Source organism: Cottoperca gobio, chromosome 8, assembly GCF_900634415.1.
Source record: "Cottoperca gobio chromosome 8, fCotGob3.1, whole genome shotgun sequence".
Classification (NCBI taxonomy): Eukaryota; Metazoa; Chordata; class Actinopteri; order Perciformes; family Bovichtidae; genus Cottoperca; species Cottoperca gobio.
This window is the reverse complement of record NC_041362.1, coordinates 3,908,202-3,925,568: the sequence shown is the minus strand read 5'-3', so window position 1 is coordinate 3,925,568 and position 17,367 is coordinate 3,908,202. Positions and strand designations below refer to the sequence as shown.

The 17,367-nt window shown below is 44.0% G+C and overlaps 1 protein-coding gene across 2 annotated transcripts in view; it reads right to left on the bottom strand.

Annotated features, from left to right (window-relative positions):
• Nucleotides 1-17,367, bottom strand: part of LOC115011995 (inactive phospholipase C-like protein 2) — a 59,749-nt gene that overhangs the window by 17,439 nt on the left and 24,943 nt on the right. For both annotated transcript variants that reach the window (XR_003832630.1, XM_029437350.1), the window contains exon 2: nucleotides 4,550-7,036. Coding sequence is in view for 1 of the 2 variants with exons in the window: in XM_029437350.1 (XP_029293210.1) it covers nucleotides 4,550-7,036 (2,487 nt within the window). In the remaining variant the exon portion in view is untranslated. The remainder of the gene's footprint in view (nucleotides 1-4,549; nucleotides 7,037-17,367) is intronic.

Here is a 17,367-nt window from a genome sequence, read left to right as displayed (position 1 = left end):
TCTACATGGACCACTGGCCATTTTAGCTGCTAGATAAATAAATAAATCCATCAACATGTCCCGTTTGTTTAATCTGTTACCGATAGCAGATCTTATTTTTCATCAGGCGCAGCCGTAGCTCGGTCAGTGGAGCGGGTCTGCCATCAATCTTGGCCTGCACAATTATTTTTAATACATTTTGAGGTCACAATTATTCATTGATTTTAGGGACAAAACATTTGTCCTTTAATTTCATGTTGCTCTACATTCCTGCTTATGCACAAATCTTTTAAATGTATAATTACAATAAGGTTATTCTTCACTAGAATTAAGTTATTTTGCATTTTCATCGACCTGTCATGTGACAATTTTTTATAACCACACAACTCTCACAACAGAGCAGATGCGATGTTTGTGAGCAGCCAGCCTGCTTTCCAGTCCACTGAAACCAGAGTTTCTGCACGTCTGGGTTCAAATGCTTCGCAGCCCCAGCAACGAGGCAACTGCCTGTCACAGTGTTTCATTCTTCTGCCAGCATGGGAATTCAAGAGACCGACCCAGGCTGCCGTTTCAGTCAGTCAGCTTGGTTAAAAGACAGCTCCAAGGGAGAGTGTGACAGAGCTAGGTGAGAGAAGAGTGAGGGACAGTGAAAGAGAAGGAGTGCAGAAGAGCAGTCTAGGCTGAGGCACGAAGAACCAAGTCTGGAACCGCACATTGTGGAAACACAAGGCAGGTAAGAGAGAGAATAAGAATCGGTACTTGGGAATCCGTCCACACACTCGGCACTGTGGGAACCAGCCGTCTCCCTGGGCTAGACCTCCACGCCTGCAGAAAAATTCCCCCCCGCCTCCCCCCCCTATCCCAGAGGATGTGCTGTCACTGCAGTGCCCAACCTTCCTGTAGACGGAGAGGGTGGCCATGGGACGCAGTCGGCATCTGTATACTGAGCATCAGCCACAGTTAACACCACTTGGGCCATTGAGCGCAGCCGCGAGAAGAAACACAATGGTGGAAACGGGACAGCTCTGGGGCTCTGAATTAAAGCCCGGTGTGTGACTGCATGTGTTTATGTCTCAGTGTGGTCTGAGCCCAAGTTCTTAGCATTCATTATGCTTTTGTATGATTCCACGCATGTGTGAATGTTTTTTCCGGTAATTGTTGTGCAATAAAAGACATGCTGTTTCCAAGCTATAGTGTTAAAATACACCAATGAGAGGCTTGTGTTTTTAATTACTCCCTTCCCCCACTTTACTCCCCATCTAACATTCCCCAAACGAGCGCTCCGTGTCCCGTTACAACACTGCTATTGTTTCTGTTTGCTCCTCTCGCTCTCTCTTTCTGCTTCAATCTGTCTCCTCGTCTCTCTGGCCCACAGTATTGAGTGGTGGTGAATGTGCCTATGATGGTATACACTCACACAGACACGCACGAAAACTACAGGTTGGCAGTTCTCCTCCACCCCCATCAACACTAAAGGTTCATGGGTGGCGGCACTAGGGAAAGGACTTTATTCAAATCTGCCACAGGAATAATTGAGTTGAAAACATGGCAACCTGAACTGGTCAATGTTCATAGATCTCCTCCGTCGTTTGAATAGTCAAACACACTTGTATTTATTAATAAAAGCAGACCACCAGGAAGCTTTGATGATGGAGGATAAAAGGAGTCTTAAAGAGCTTACTGAGGTGAAATAATGCTTCTGAGGGTGACATCTAAAGAGGTTTGAGTGTGCACTGCTTTCATGGTTATGGTTGTATGCCATGATATCTGGGATCTGTGTGAGTACGAGTACAAAAGGTATTTCTTTCTCACGTTAAAGTCTAATCTTCGCTCAAAGTCAGGGGTGGTGAAGCTTCCAGAGATGGCTTGGTTGTTACCTTGTTGCTTGTTGGCCACTGACCCTGCTTCTGCCTTGCAGTTCCCTGCAGATTAAAGGCACCTGGCTCCACACAGCTGGCCTCTACAAAGCTTTCACAATTGTCCATGATTCACATTTAAAAGGCAAAAGGTTTAAAGCCCTCCTCTCAACTTCGCCTCTTTCATTTCATCAACTTTTATCTCTTCATTTCAAAAAGAAAAATTTACATTTCAAACCTGGGGATGTTGTGGTTTGAGGAGCGGTCGTGATGTTGTTTGATCAGGTTAAAAGAAGCCGATTCCAATTGTATACGGCCATCTTGTTTGGCCATGTTTTGAGAGATGATTTGAAACTAAAGAACAGGTTCGAGTGTCGGCTAAGACACAGGACATGCCTGTGATTATTTTATATGTAGCATTAATACATTGAGTTAGTGAGTTAGTGAGTTAGGACGTGTGGAAGTCGTGTCAGATTTACAGGGCTGACTTCACAGTGAACCATATTACATGTCTTATTCATGAAATGTTCCCATGCTGACTCACACACAAGCACAGGACCTAATCATGACAAACTGTTGAGGTGTCCATTTGTCACTAATTAGTTTATTATTCAAACAAGCAACACTTTGATTGGGCCAAATATTATAATATGTTGCCTACTCAGGACACACTTTTTGGTCAGGGTTGTTTATTATTTGCTTGTATTCACACTTTCATTTCTAATGATTTTCATGTAATTACCTTCCTCTTATCCTATCAAATCAAATCAAATGTATTTATATAGCCTATTCAAGCTACGATTTGCTAATGTTACCTCTATAATTACAGGATCAATTTCACCTCCTGAACACAAGCATATTTCCTGGGGTCAGAACATTGACTATTTCCACAACTGAAAAAGGCATGACAGCATGCCACAGGACCTTTAATCACATCTCCGCCTTCTTTTAGTTTGGTCTGGTCTTTTGCTGTGCCATTAGACTGAGGTTACTGCTCACTGAAGACAGATGGACAGATCTTGGTATTTATGACCTGGATACATAAACAGGAGGGTGCTACAATAGCTTCTGCTGAACACACATGCGTTTGTCTAATTGTATGTTTTATTATACAACATTATTTGTTAGATTTTTGTAAAGCTTGCATTCTTCCAGCATTGGCTATTCATGCACAATACATCAGGTTTCTGGAGATCTCAGGTTAATGCAGGACATTAGAGAAGATAATCAGTAATCAGATTACCTACTACCTAGTACCATGTTTTTAAAGTGAGATATATGTATGTACATTATTAGGAAGGAGGACGAGAGCAGGGAGTATCCTGGCAGCTAGTTTGAGCTCTTGAGTCCCTCTGGCAACTAAACATGTATTTAAGAAGTCCTTCACGCCAAGTGCCATCAATGCTTTTAACTCAGAAAAGTGACTGAGAAGTTTTAAGCCACATACATTGACATAAACTTTTTTATTGTGCAATAGGACCTGTCTATGTGTTTGTTTTACTTACTGCTTGTCTGCTTTTTAAGTTGTGTCTTGTGTTTGGTGAGTCCAATACACAGTTCCACCATGGTGGACAATAAAGATATATTGTATTATCTAGAGAAAAAGTCAGAAGAGTTTACTGTTAAATAAATAAGCAAATGCAATTTAACTCATTGCATTCGTTTGTTTTATTTTAACAACTCAACCAAATGTCATTGTGGATGGAGTTGTGTCAACAGTTAAAAGTGTATAGCCAGATCATTTTTATGTTGTTAGCTGTCAGAGAATAGTGAAACAACACGTTGCATTTAAACGGCTCACTGGCTCTCTCTGTTTTGTAATTTGTAGACTGAACAAATGAGACAAGCTTCGTATCACACCCTTCAGTCATCACAAACAAACTGATACATGCACTAAAAGGCTTCTGCTGCTGGTCATCAGCCAAATATACAACGTGGTTACTAATCTTCATTTAGAGGAGTTTTAAAGTAGTGCACTAAGTGCCTTTCAACCCAGTCCTCTCCCCGGGGCAATAATTGTCCCTCATTAATGATTACACTAAACCATAAACCTCATAATTGTACAGCAATGCCACTTTATTGCCCTTCGCTTCTACAACATTAATAAAGCAAAATCAGTGACATGCCTAACGAGTGAAATGAGTCCGACCAGAAACACTTACACTCAACACTCAATTTGGACCTACTGAAGCAATACAAGGTCATGTAGTATTTGGTGGAAATGGCTTATCTGTCTTTTCATAACTTAACATAAAACTCAATACGCAGAAATGCATGATAGAAAATCTACTGTAACATAACATATAATATTCAGAATAATACCATGAAGATTGATAAGCCTATTCTGTGCCTGCAGACATGAACATGAATGATTTTGATGATCCCAGTATCTTTACTACCCAATCTACCAGGATCAAGTGCTGAGTCTAAAACAAAGTGTTGTGAAATAACTGCTGGGGAGCCAAGTGTTGTACAGCATTGGGTCTAAAGTGTTATCATTGTTTACAAGTTGAATGTCATTGCTCTATAAAATAAAATAATATTATTTACGTTTTGGACCACAAACACAATAATCAAAGAGTGATCTATGGTGTTATTTACTTGGTCTGCATCATCAACATCATAAACCCTCCACTAGAACAGAAAAAGACATGTAAAAGCAATATGTTCAAACAAAGCTCACTTTTTAAAAACTTTAGTGTGTAGTTCCTTACCTGCACATTTTCTCTGAGGTCTGTGGCCTCTCTGAGGGGCTGGGTGGAAGCTCTGAAGAGCTCGTCCAGTACTTTGATCCCTGTAGTCTTGGTGATGGTGTACTCCCGGGCCTTCCTACCCTTCCTGACAGACAAACCCCTCTTATGAGCCTTTCCTCCACCCCGCCTATTGGTGATGGCTACATGGACAAACAGGGTGGTGTTGGGTAGGAACTCTCCTGTCAGAGATTGTAGGGGGACATGTCTATAGCCTGGCTGTAGGCACTCAAATGGGATGGTGTATTGGCCAATGAACTCGTCTCCAATGTAGTCGTCATCCAGCACGACAAAGCGCAGCACTGCAAGTTCTGGTAAATTAATCTGGAATTCAAAACTCTCATCAAAAATAGGGTTGTCACCATTCTGGGAAACAGTCTTGGTTCTTTGCTCAGCACAGTCAGCCGGGATGCCGTGAATCTCCACATATATGTAGGGCTCCACAACGTCACCCTTAGCTGCAGAGCCGCGAGGCTTGGGCAGATTCTGCCCACTGATGACCTTGATGTGAAGAAGCTGAGCAGACACCCCTGGCAGTGAGTCCCGAGCATTGGCACTGAAGTAAGACACCTCCTCCCTCATGATGGCTGGCCGCAAAACATACCCAGAGTTACCATTCTGCCTGAACCAGCCTAGGTTGAGGTCCATCATCAGGCCTGGCGTTTGGTAGTTCATGGCCACAATCTGGCAGCCACACTTCCAAAAGTCCTGGGGGTTCATGTTGCTGGCATCAATTCTCATAGGTGTGGGATATACCCTGGAGAGAAAGCGCTTGTTATAACAGACAAATTCCTCTGGAAACTCATTGGCAAATCGGTTTGCATCTACCTCATTGAAGGAGCAAATATCCCAGTACTTTTGGTCTTTCTTAGAGATCTCAAAGTCTCGAAACTGGACTGACTTACAGAGAGATACTACATCAGAGAGCTCCCTGCACAGTCTAAGTCTCTTGTAACCCAAGCCATTTAGCTGGTCCTTCTCATTAGCTCCCACTCTTCGAGACATTTCCAGACCCTCCTCCTCATCAGTCACATCACCCTCAACGTCAGTGCAGTTGGGCGGTAGTCTCTTACCCTTGATGAGGATTTTACCTTTTAGTTTCTCAGGGGATGGGAGGTAGTTGTCCTCCTTGTTTGGGGGTTCAACATACAGCCTGTCCCCAATAATCTTCTTCATATGCTGTGCCATGACCCTCTGTTGGGGGATGCAGCAGTGGGTTACTAAGCAGAGAATCAGGGGATACTCAGAGCTCTCAAAAGCATATTGGTTTATGATGTCCAGGACTTTAGAGAAAGCTAGATGTGAGGCTACAGAACTACCCACATACACCACTGGTTCATTATCAGGGCCATCCCATACAATGACCTCAATGCTCCGACAGCCCATTCTTAGAGCTCGGATGTAGCTGCTGATATCTGCTGAACCCCAGAAATGGTCTTCCAGAAGTGAGGCATTGTGTGACGAGTTGATGTAGTAGTGGGACAGAGGCTGGTTCATATCCTGGCACACACGTTTGTGTTGGGGGTCAAAGATGTGGCATTCAGAGGAGAGGAGGTAGTGGGTAAAACCATCAATGGAGAGGTAGGCCCTCTCCCTACCTTCGGCGGATGGCTCAAATTTCTGAACAATATCCCTGCACATGTCCTCCGTTACAGCTTCCACACCCTGCTCCACATCCACAAATAGCATCAGATCTTTACTGTCCAGATATTCCTTGTTACTGGAGAACTGTACCAGTAGGAAGAAGATCTCTGGTCGTGTGCAGAGCTCACAGTAGGCCTCCACAAAGGTGTCCATGTTAATTGCTTCTCCGTATTGGTCTTTTGCTTTCTGGAGTTCCTTGAACTTCAGCTCTATCCTAGACTCTTTCATTCCAGGGTTGAGTCCCTTGATTATCTGGGTGGCCCTGAACAGGTCTATGTGTCCTTCCTTTTCCATATCTGCTAGATCAAACACTGAGCCAATCCAAGACGTTCGTAGACTGGGTTGGCTTGGTTCTACCATGTCCACGGTGTGTCGTCCATAAGACACCAGATACCTTAAGCCCATTACCCAGGTGCTGACAACATCGGCTGTACTGGCTACCAAATCTAAGGACTCATAGTTATCCCCATAGATGATTGAAAAGGCGCATTCATCAGGGAACTGATCTGAGAGACCATTGCTGCGCAGAACTGGAGTTTTCTTTCCCAAACGGACCTCCTTAATGCCCTTGATCTCGAGTTTTGCCTTCTCTGAATCTTTCTTAGATGGCTCCCAACGGAGCCAGTGCATGTCTGGATCCAGCAGGAAATAACGGTTGTACATGCGCGAGTTGGAGCGCACCTTTTTCATCTCACAACCCTCCATCATGAAGGCCATGCATGCAGCTGTGCTGTTGATCTTGCGGTCACTTGGCATTGAGCTGAAGGATACCGTTTTCTTCCTCACCTGCCTCTGTTTGGAACAATCCTGGAAACAGAAAGGGGTGGGGGAGGGTTGGGGTAGAGAAGGATTTCTTGGTTACACTTTGTAGCTGAATTGAGGAAACAACAGTGACAAGTACAGTGAGATTATAATGTATAGAAGAGGAGAAAAGACACAAAAGGCTAGTTAGCCAATTCATCAGAGCGGATTTACACCTAGATAGATATATGCCAATTGAATCCTAAAAGAAAAATCCTAAATCTAAACACAAGCTGTTATGACGCTAAAATGTAGATGACATAAGATATCATTCCCATCAGTAAAGTGTGCTGAGCTGCTGAGACAAATTGGAATATGCTGTAATGCATGAGGTCAGTTTTTTTTTTAACAGGACTGCATGCTGTAATGATAGGGTACAAAACTAGAGGTACAATTTTGACTTGGCTCAAGTCACAATGCTTTAATCTCTCAAACAAAGTTAAGGCTTTAAAATTGGTTTTAAGTTATATTATAACTGCAAATGAGATTTGGTTAAATATTCATCCTGTGGGCAACCTCACATACACATTCCTTGCCAGTCGATTCCTTGCTCAAAGGAGACAGAAGCAAAACTTCAAAAGTAATAAAACAGATGTGCCACACACCACCTGCCACGAGATTGCTGAACTTTTGCAGCTTTTAGATGTGAGCTTTGCTGGCAGAAAGAAGACAAACAGCACTGCCCTATTTCCACATAAGGCTGTGGTTAGCTAGATAGCCTGAATGCAGATGGCCTGGTTAAGGGCATGGAAAATAGGCTTGTTGAATAATGCATACCACATAGAACAGTACATCAAAATCAAAACTAAACCAAACCACAAATTACTGTTACATAATAAATATTCTAGCCTTTGAGTCATTGTTGAAACTCAGACAGAGGACAATTTCTGTATAAAAATAATTGAGTAAAAAGCATCTATTACCACAGTCAGAGGTCAGTGGCAATGCTTGATTACTACTTGCAAAAACTCCAATATTCCTCCTTGTTCCATGTCTGTTTATCGTCGCCAGTTCGAAGAAAGAAAGCGTGAAAGAGCAGAGGACACCAGGGCAATGGAGGAGTGAGTATGTCTTACCCCCAAGGTCTGACGGATCTCCCTTGAGCGTGGTTTAACTTTAGTCATATTGAGATCCCTCAGGGACATCAATCTGATCTGATGGTCTGATGCAGACGACACCTGGCACCTCATCGCGATTAATGAGCACCACTTGATGCAAATCTGAAAATATGACATGATCATCGCTCTCTGGTTTTGCCCTTGTTTTATGAGCTCTATCTCTTCCCCCTACATATAAGTACTCAATATCTTAATTTACAAATCACTAATAGAGATACAAATCATTCTTTAATGTGGATTAAATGAGACCTTTTGGACATTATAGTCAGTGGCTTCACTGGTTTTACAGCAGATGGTGTGCTGGGACCACCCAGGTCAAAAGCATTGCTCAACTCAAATAGAGTTATTCAAGCATCTATTTTCACCCCCTCTAGAAGTACTTGCATGCAATTGTTGTAAGAGCTGGTGCCAAGACCCACAGGCACATGGTAATGTATGTACCCTTGCAAAGACTGAGGGTAAAGGAGGGGCTATTGGTTCAGCTGGAGGACAATACATTTCCAGTTCTTTCACAACCTTGGAGTGAAAAGAACTTATCAACCAATTCTCATGAGAGAAAAACAGACCACAGCATTGATGCTCACTCCATGTTTGTCTCATTTTGTCATGCTCTTGATTCCTCCGCCCCTAACCCACCATAGTGCTTGTGGTAGGAGATAAATCTGGAGGCTGTAATCAAGAGATCACATTACAACAGAAATGTCATGCGCTTTTGTTTCACTAGCCTGCTCTTTTTGCCTCATGAGAGAGAAAACTACTCTACCCAATGTTTTTAAAACTGTCCAGAAACACAGTTGGTCTGTCATCTGGTTTGCTCTTTTGCCATTGCAAAAGTCAACCAGATGGACATCTATATTGACTGTGGTATTATGGATATGTGAAGAAAGCTCTGTGAGACAGAAAGCAGACTGAGCAAGTGGCAAGAGGGGGAGATCTGTTCAGGACTGATAGTTTCCAGGCCTTCTTGAGGGAAGTGCTGTAGCCTCACAGGGTCAAAGAGTGCAAGGGTAATCGTGTGTCTCATTAACATGCTGTTACAATTAGCTGTACAGCCAGATAGGGTGACATGTTGCTCAGCTCCAGCCTCTTAATCAAAAACAAGCAGGCAAAATGTGTCACTTCACACACCATCGACTTCTATTTATTGAATTAAAATGCAATATCATAAGGCTGCTGATAGAGGTAAAGTATTAATCACTTGTCTCGTCAACAATATGTGGGTGGTGTATGCATAAAAAAAAAGGTCAGGACCAAAAAAGAGACACAAACCTTTAAATAAATGTTTGCCTCTGTACCTTCCTACATGCAGCTGTCTTTTCTTCCCTTGATCAACCACGTTGCACTCTCACCATTTTTTCACAGCCCCTGGGGTCTTTCCTGGTATTTATGTCACTATTTCTGTTTGTGTGTGTTTGTGTGTGTGCTTCTGGCTTGGCTGCCTGTTGCTGCTGTGATGTGGGGGTATTTCGGTAGTCCTCCACACCTCCCCCATCCCCTTTCCTGTGGTGAAGCTGACCGCCCGGGGCTGGGTCAAACACTCCCTGATGGAAGGGTGAAGCCGCTGGGGACGGGGCAGGCTGTGAGATGAGTCCCCCAACTTCCTCTGAAGGGCAGTGGTATGTCACACTCGCTCTACCTCCTGTCACTGTTGTCACACCCTGACGCTGGGCGCCATAAGCATTTCAACATGGGCAACTTAACTCCAGGGAGGCAATTAATGCAACATGAGCTCTCAGCTTGCCTGTTATACTACACAGTGCCCCACTGAGTGGAGTTCGCCAAACCAATAACTCTTTATAATGGTACTGCAGGACAACTTATTTTCATAGACTTCTTATTTTTTTATAATCATTATATTTCCAATGTTTATGGTTATATCATCTGTAAAACAAATGTTCTCAGGAAAACTAATGCCTGCTTCATCTCCGGAGAGTGTTTCTGTGGGTGCAACACAAGCACCCCAACAAAAAAAACTAAAATGCTTCTTCTGCTGCGTGATCTCTTGTTATGTCAAAAAGCACAAGCAAAAACTACAAAATTCATCTTGCTCAGACTGAAAAATACAATATCATAGTGTAGCTCAACATTTGAAAGCTAAAAAGAGTATGTGGGTCAGCCACTTGTCAAATCTTAGTACGAGCAGAGTGCTGAGCTGCTCAACCTGCTTTTAAACACATGGAGGAAGAATCTCTCCCCTAAAGGTCTTCCTGTGGGACTCTGGACATACTGCCTCTTTCACTACCCACTGGCCCACTTCCTCCCCATCCCACCAAACCTCAAACCATCCCACCTCCTCGTCACGGCTTAGTTGGCAGGCTGCCACTCGCTTCTCCTCGCTTCTCCTCGCTCCTATCATATCTCAACTCTAAAAAGGGGTCTGCAGAAAGTAGTCAGGCATGGCTCAGTTCCTCTCGCCCACAGAGCTACTGTGTCATTTGTGTGTGTGCAATGAGAATCGGTGAATAAGGCAACAGGGGAGCGTGGGTAATGGGGAATGCAGACAGAACAGAACAGAGCAGAGCCCTCTTGATGACGTGCTCTCCAAGAAGTGAGTCACAGTATGTGTGTTGTGTTTGCCTGCATGTGTGCTGGGGGATCATAGGATCAGGGTGTTCACACCTATAGGACACCCTGACAGACAATTAGCCACATTACACATCAAATGCACATATTGACATATGTCAAACACTGAGAAATCAAACACATGCAGACACCACGAAGACACATGCATGCACATGTGTGTTGATGGTAAAACGTCTAAACATCCTGTGTTTATTTGTGTACCAAATTACTTTACTCATATATTAGTCAAGGCAAACAGTATCCTCCCCTTTAATTTTCAGATTAATGATTTTCATCATAGTAGCAATAATTCACTGTCTTCCAGGTTGAATTACTTTCACTAAGTTTTTAAATCAAATTCTTTATTTAAATGTGATTTGTTTTCCCTGAATCCTCTCAAACGTTTAGGTTTTCCCAAATCTCACATGCATGTGTGTGTTGTCTATTGGAGCCAAACATCCTTCCCTGCAGAAGCACTAAAGCTCTGCCTTGAAGGATTTCACAGCTCAGTAAGCCCCAGCGTGCTTGGATGAGGTAGGTGGGAGGTCATCATCAGAACATCCCCCTCCCTTCCCCTCCTCAAGTCTGTGCTGCCCACCACTACCCCAAGGCACCACACTTCCAATATCCAAGATGGTTACTCAAACTGACATCTGAATCATGCCACACAGAGTTAGGGCACACATAATTCGGTCTCTAACAGACTCTACTCCCTGAACCTGCGAGGAAAGAGCCATCCATAAAGAGAATATAAACAAAAAAGAGAGAGAGAGTAAAGTGGATGTAGGCTAAGATTGTGTATATGCAAGAAAGAGCGATTGACAGTAATTGAGAAAGAGAGCAAGTGTAATGAGCTTAATGTTAACCTAATTTGTTTAGATGTTTTGGCGATGCTGTGAAACCTCAGTGCCAATAAAGCAAATTAAATCAAATTGAAAAGTGAAATTCTCAAAGGTGGAAAAAAGAGAGCGAGGAGAAGGAACATTGTGCCTTGGCACCATGGCATTGTTATCTGTCATGCCCTTAAAGCATCTTTGAAATCAAAACAGATTTTGGAAATAGGAGAGGCGAGGGAGGGATGGAGAGAATAAAGTGAGACAGATGAGGGAAAGAGAGTCAGGGGGAGACTGGCCTGTCACTGTTTGTCACTGTAATCTCTCATGTGGGCGACTGCTCCAAGTCTCACAGCGGTACTCTGCGCCGCACATCTTTGTGCAAGTTTCGCAGAACAAGAACATAATGCGTGAATAGGCAAGAAAGCCGAAGGTCTGAGAGGGGACGCGAGATGCGTGAATCAAGTGTGTGCATTAATGGATTTACATTTTCATCCGTGGTGATCCATTGTGCACGCTGTTACCTTGACTTTAAAGCCTTGGTTTTGCTGGCAACACTCTTTCCATGCTCCGATAAAAAAAAAATGGAAATCCCCCAGAGAACTCTGAACATCTAAAGAGCACCAAACAGTCTCACTAATTACTGGCCCACAGAGAGAGTGGAGGTCAATGCTATCGAGCTGTGGAACCACAGAAACAAAGCACCAAGTGCTACCGTTTCGCTTGGATAATTCAGTCACAAAACATTCAAGTTTAAAACTCCCTTTATGTCATAACTCATATCGCACCTTTCTGAGTTCACCGCACATTTGAATGCACACACACACGCACGCACGTACGCATGCACACACCAACGTCAGGCTCTCCTGTGGGCCCATCGCACCGCCTTCCTTCTCCCCAGCTGCTTTCCATCGCCTCCTGTCACCTATGGGGCCAATTATTTCTTGCAGAACCTATTTCATAAGCTCACTTCAGGTGAGTTTGCACATGTTCATGAGTGCATGCATGTTGCTAAGCATGATAGAGAGAGACAACGAGAGAACAAGTCTTTTGCAGGGTCAAGTCACATCAAGTTCAAGATTTCCTCACGGTCAGTTTCCTGTCTTATCAGTCTGTGGTCGTCCTCTTCCCGAGGCAAGGAGTCCGGTGTCAATCTCAGCTCCCACTCACTCTAAGTGATTGTGTGTCTGTCGGGTCATGTTGGTAATTCTGTAGAAGCTGTGTTAAATAATAACAGAGTAATCCTTGTGTATGTGAGGGGGGAGACACAGGAAGGGTTTGTTTGTCCCTGGATTCCCTTACAATCTCCTGCCAAATGTCTCGACTGTTTTCACTGGCTAAGCGGAGGACGTTTGAAGGTTGTTTCATCAGCTCTTATTCATGATTTGACAAGAAGCAGTTTAAAGTATTTAGAGTATTTGCTTAGATTCTGTGTAGGAATTAGACTATTTAGTTTTTCAGGAATGGATTAGTTACTTCCTGTGCATGAAAAAGACATAAAAACAACTTCATCTCAGGAACAAGAGGCTCTTATCTCTTGAACATCATACATGAGGCTTTGGTAATTTTTCCCTGAGCCAATGACAAATAACATTTCACAGCACACGGACAACTGTGTCTTCTTTCAACGCCAATACAATCATGGGAGTCAATAAAACTAGAGTAGCAGTGTTTTCATCTTATGCTAACAAACTGTGTGCCAAGTCCCTGACAGCTATCACTACTGGCAGCACTCATCGACTCCTATCAGATATAACTATGTTCAGTACTCCCTTGTGGTCCGCATTGCTTTAATTAAACAGTGTTGTCAGAACTCAAAGCATTCCTCTCATTACCACCAGTGTTTTCTCATTTCCCAAAATGGTTCGCAGCCACAGGCACCGGATCTGTGGCTGTGTTTGTCAAAGATGTGGAGTGTGTGTGGAGTGTGACATGAAGTGTGTTTGCCTAATGGTCGATGATGCGATGAAAGGATAATAGTTGACACTAGGTCTCGTCACCAGTCCTCTCCTTTCACTCTCTCACTATTATTTGCTCTCCTACTTTGTCCTTCTCCCCATCACCCAGTCCTTGCATCTTACTCTGTCTCTGGCCCTGTTCAGACCTGGTGTTATCATGCATCTCGGGTGGTCAGCTCACAAGTGGACAACTGTTAGCGCAGGTGTGAATGCACTCAAGACTCATTTAGATCCGATCCCTCTCAGACCACATTCGGAGGTGGCATGGGGCTGCATATGGCCACCTTCTTTTAGCAGTTTGTACGTGATGTTGCGTCCTGGCAACATTGAAGGACAACGCACTGAATGAATTAAATGTACCCGAAAACCTGAACATTGGCACCAAGACAAAGACTCGGTCAAAGTCATTGCAGGTTTTTCTAATAATGTGTGATTTATGTGAGAGTAACAACTGAAATGTATGCACACACATGCAAAGAAACTAATTATATCCGTGTTTATTTGCATATAGAGCTGGGACATGATCGTGTGGTAATTCAAGACGCATGTGGAGATGCATTTGAATGTCAGGTCTGAACCTAAATCCCTTCATATAGCACCAATATAGAGATGAGATTGATAATGGGAAACAATAAAAGGTCAGACTGGAGGTGTGCTGAATGTTTCCAGCCTGTGGGAAATGATCTATCACTTCCTCAATAACATCTGACAGAGGCAGGCAGCTTTAACCCAACTCACCATGAATCGTCTGCCGGAGCTTCGAGTGCAACAAAAGGGGAAGCCGGAGGAATGGTTATGGGTACATGCATGCACGCACACACACGGGATGTGGAAATGTGACTATCCTCCTCTGTTTCTTCTCTGTGTGTCTATGTTAGACTACAGATCACTTTGAACAGGAAGTGAGAATGTTGCAGTGGGTCTTACGTGCAACGGTACCAGATGTGATCTTTCTCTAATGCATTTCCAATGAAACTTTGCTAAGAACCTCTCTGAAGCACTGACCATATACAGCCTGCGTCCTCAGTGTTGCTGAGAGTGACATGTTTATCACGGCGAGCTGAGAATGAGCAGGAGGCTGATTAACAACAAATGTCACCCTGCCAGTCCATGTGCCACACATCTCCGCCGCATTTACCCTCCACCTCAGAGACAATGCTTGCATGAAATAACAGCTTGAAAAAGATTACAGGCAACAGGGAAATAATAAAAGAGATGCTATCTGTGCAGAGTAAAAGAAGGAAAATGTGGTATTTTAAGGCCGAGAAACATCAAGCGCTATCGAAGGAGTCGACGTGGGATTTACAAGTCTGAAGCATGAAAGTTCTGTGGCTATAAATAAAACCATTACAGGACAACGAGGCCACAAGTTTCCCGAAGCTCAATCGTTGTCTCTCGGACTGAATGCCCCGGCATCCTCAATACTCCAGACTGTCAATGCAGCCGCGAAGGCATAACCTTGACTGCTGTCTGCAATGCAGCGAATGGCGGGGAGAGAGAAGTGCCCTCCGCCTGCCACCAGAGAGCTGTGCTGCTGCTGCAGTACAGGACACCTCTGCTACAGTCCTCTCCCCTCCTCCACCCTTCCTCCACCTCACCTCACTTTTTTCCCTCTCTCATCTACAGGACCAAAGAGTGGGGGAGCGCATCCTTGCGCTGTCCTCTGACAGATGTGCCTTGTGGTGTACACAGACTAACACACGCACGCTCACACGCACTCTGCTTCATTGTAAAAACCCACACATTACTGTGGAGGGACACACACCTGCCTCCAGGTGCAGCACACTCACTCTCCAAACGCCCACCATGTATGTATTTTAAACATCCAGAGCTGAGGAACTGTTTAGATGATGGAGTAGAGAAAGAGGAGAAGGAGGCTAAAATTGGCAAGTGTTCAGTGAAGTCCAGTCACCTGTGGAGGTGCAGAGGACTCTGTGTGGGCAGAAGAGCAGGCGAGCTTACTATAGCACAGCACACATGGAGCCTTCAGTAAAGGCTATTGTTTTCTTCCAAACCCCCGTCTCTGTTCAGCGTTTGGCAAAAATAAGACTACATCTCAGAGCAGGCTTTGATCAATGATGCATTTTCTCTCTGACACATTTCACGCCTGCGTCCGTGAAGCCCACTCAACTCTATAAATAATCCCCGGGAGCCTGATCCTTGGCTGGGCTCCTTCTGTCTCGTCAGGAGGCTGGCAAACTAACTTATGGACTGCTCCAATTGAAAAAACAAACCCGCATCTCTTTGATAAGCAGGATGATAAGCCTTCTTATGCAGCTCCTTCCCTCTCCCTTTCTATTAGATTATCCAATGCACTTAATTGGTTAAGCATACTTGGACCATGCCTTGAATGTTTTAACGGTACTTCGAAAATGATATTATACCAGTTAATGGAAGGTTCTGCACTTGAGAACAATTATGAGGTACTTCTATCGCACTGCATTCACACTATTTATATAACAATACGATACAAATGAAGAATTCTTTTTAAACAACACAATGAGCCTATAAATAGTTCAAATTATCTCCATGTCAACCCGCTACACCAAAAATACTGCTTACATATTGACATCACGTTATTAATAATAATAATCCGATTATGTAATAATACAGTCAACACTGCCAAGGGCCATTTCAATGCGGGATTTGTATTTTTATGATGTGTAGTTGCTTCTTTTGAACAGGTAAAGGATACTTGTTCCGCCACTGGTGAGGGCAAACCAGCGATAACAGGTAAGAGCTGAGAGAGGATCTCAGCAGAGTAGCTGCGGAGCTGAATCACAGTTTCATTAGCTTTTTTCTCCCAGTAGTGGAGACAAATGTAGGACATGGGAGGAAGTGGGTTTGTTTGTGTAAATGCACAGTGACGGGAGGGTGGAGGACACGGGAGCAGAGTGGTTCAATGTGCCCACTTTGCAGAAGAGCTCTGGGTGAAGGTGACCTTTGTGTTTGTGCCCGGGAAGCCTGAGTGACAGGACTGCAGGGAATGAGACACGGGACCATCCTGCACTGACTGGACTCGGTAGATTGACACTAGTGGTGGATTAGCAGAAGAACGACAAGGGTGCAAAACTGGGTGACTCTTGAGGAAGAAAGAAGGCGGTTGACATGCAAGGGAAGAACAGGGAGAACAACGGCTCCTATTTTTAGGTCTGGCCTCGCAAAGACGGGGAGTGAGGATTCCCTGGGAGAGAAGTGAACAGCAGGAGAGGGGGTGAATCTGATGAGGATGCGTAAAGAAAGCCACGCTGACATCCTTGCTTCGACACAAGCTGACCAGTTTCACTAAAAATGCATTGGCCTTCGCATCTCTCCTAGCAAGAACGTGCTGTTGTTGCTTAAGGTCATGTGAACAAGGAGAGAACAAGAGTCAAGTCCTGAATCTCTTTTCCATTCTGCTATCTAAAGCCAGTTCTGTATAGTGTCACCTGACCAGCTTCATTTCTCATGCGCTCCCTTTTTGGTGCTAACAGAACACGGATGCAGTAAGCCCAAAACAATCACCACATTGTAAGCTTGAGCAACATGATCCTCAGGAGTTGTTTGGTATAAACTCAATCTGCTGCGTTATTGTAAAAAGGAACAACGAGTCTCAATGCGCCTCTCAATGTGTCAGACAACTCTAAGTTTACCTAATCACAAAGTCTCTTTTGGAAAAGAAGCATCGACTTTCAGCCTCTCATTTTGGCCTGCTCAAAGTGAGTCGGATTCCCTTTGAGATTACTCGTAACCCCTTTGTGTTTGTAGAATTTCTGACGTGCAATGCAGCCTTAAAAAAGAAGATCATCTTCGCACGACTACACAAGGCTATGTAGATCGACTTAGATCCCAACTGCGCACTCGTAGACACTCCCACAAAGCTTCAG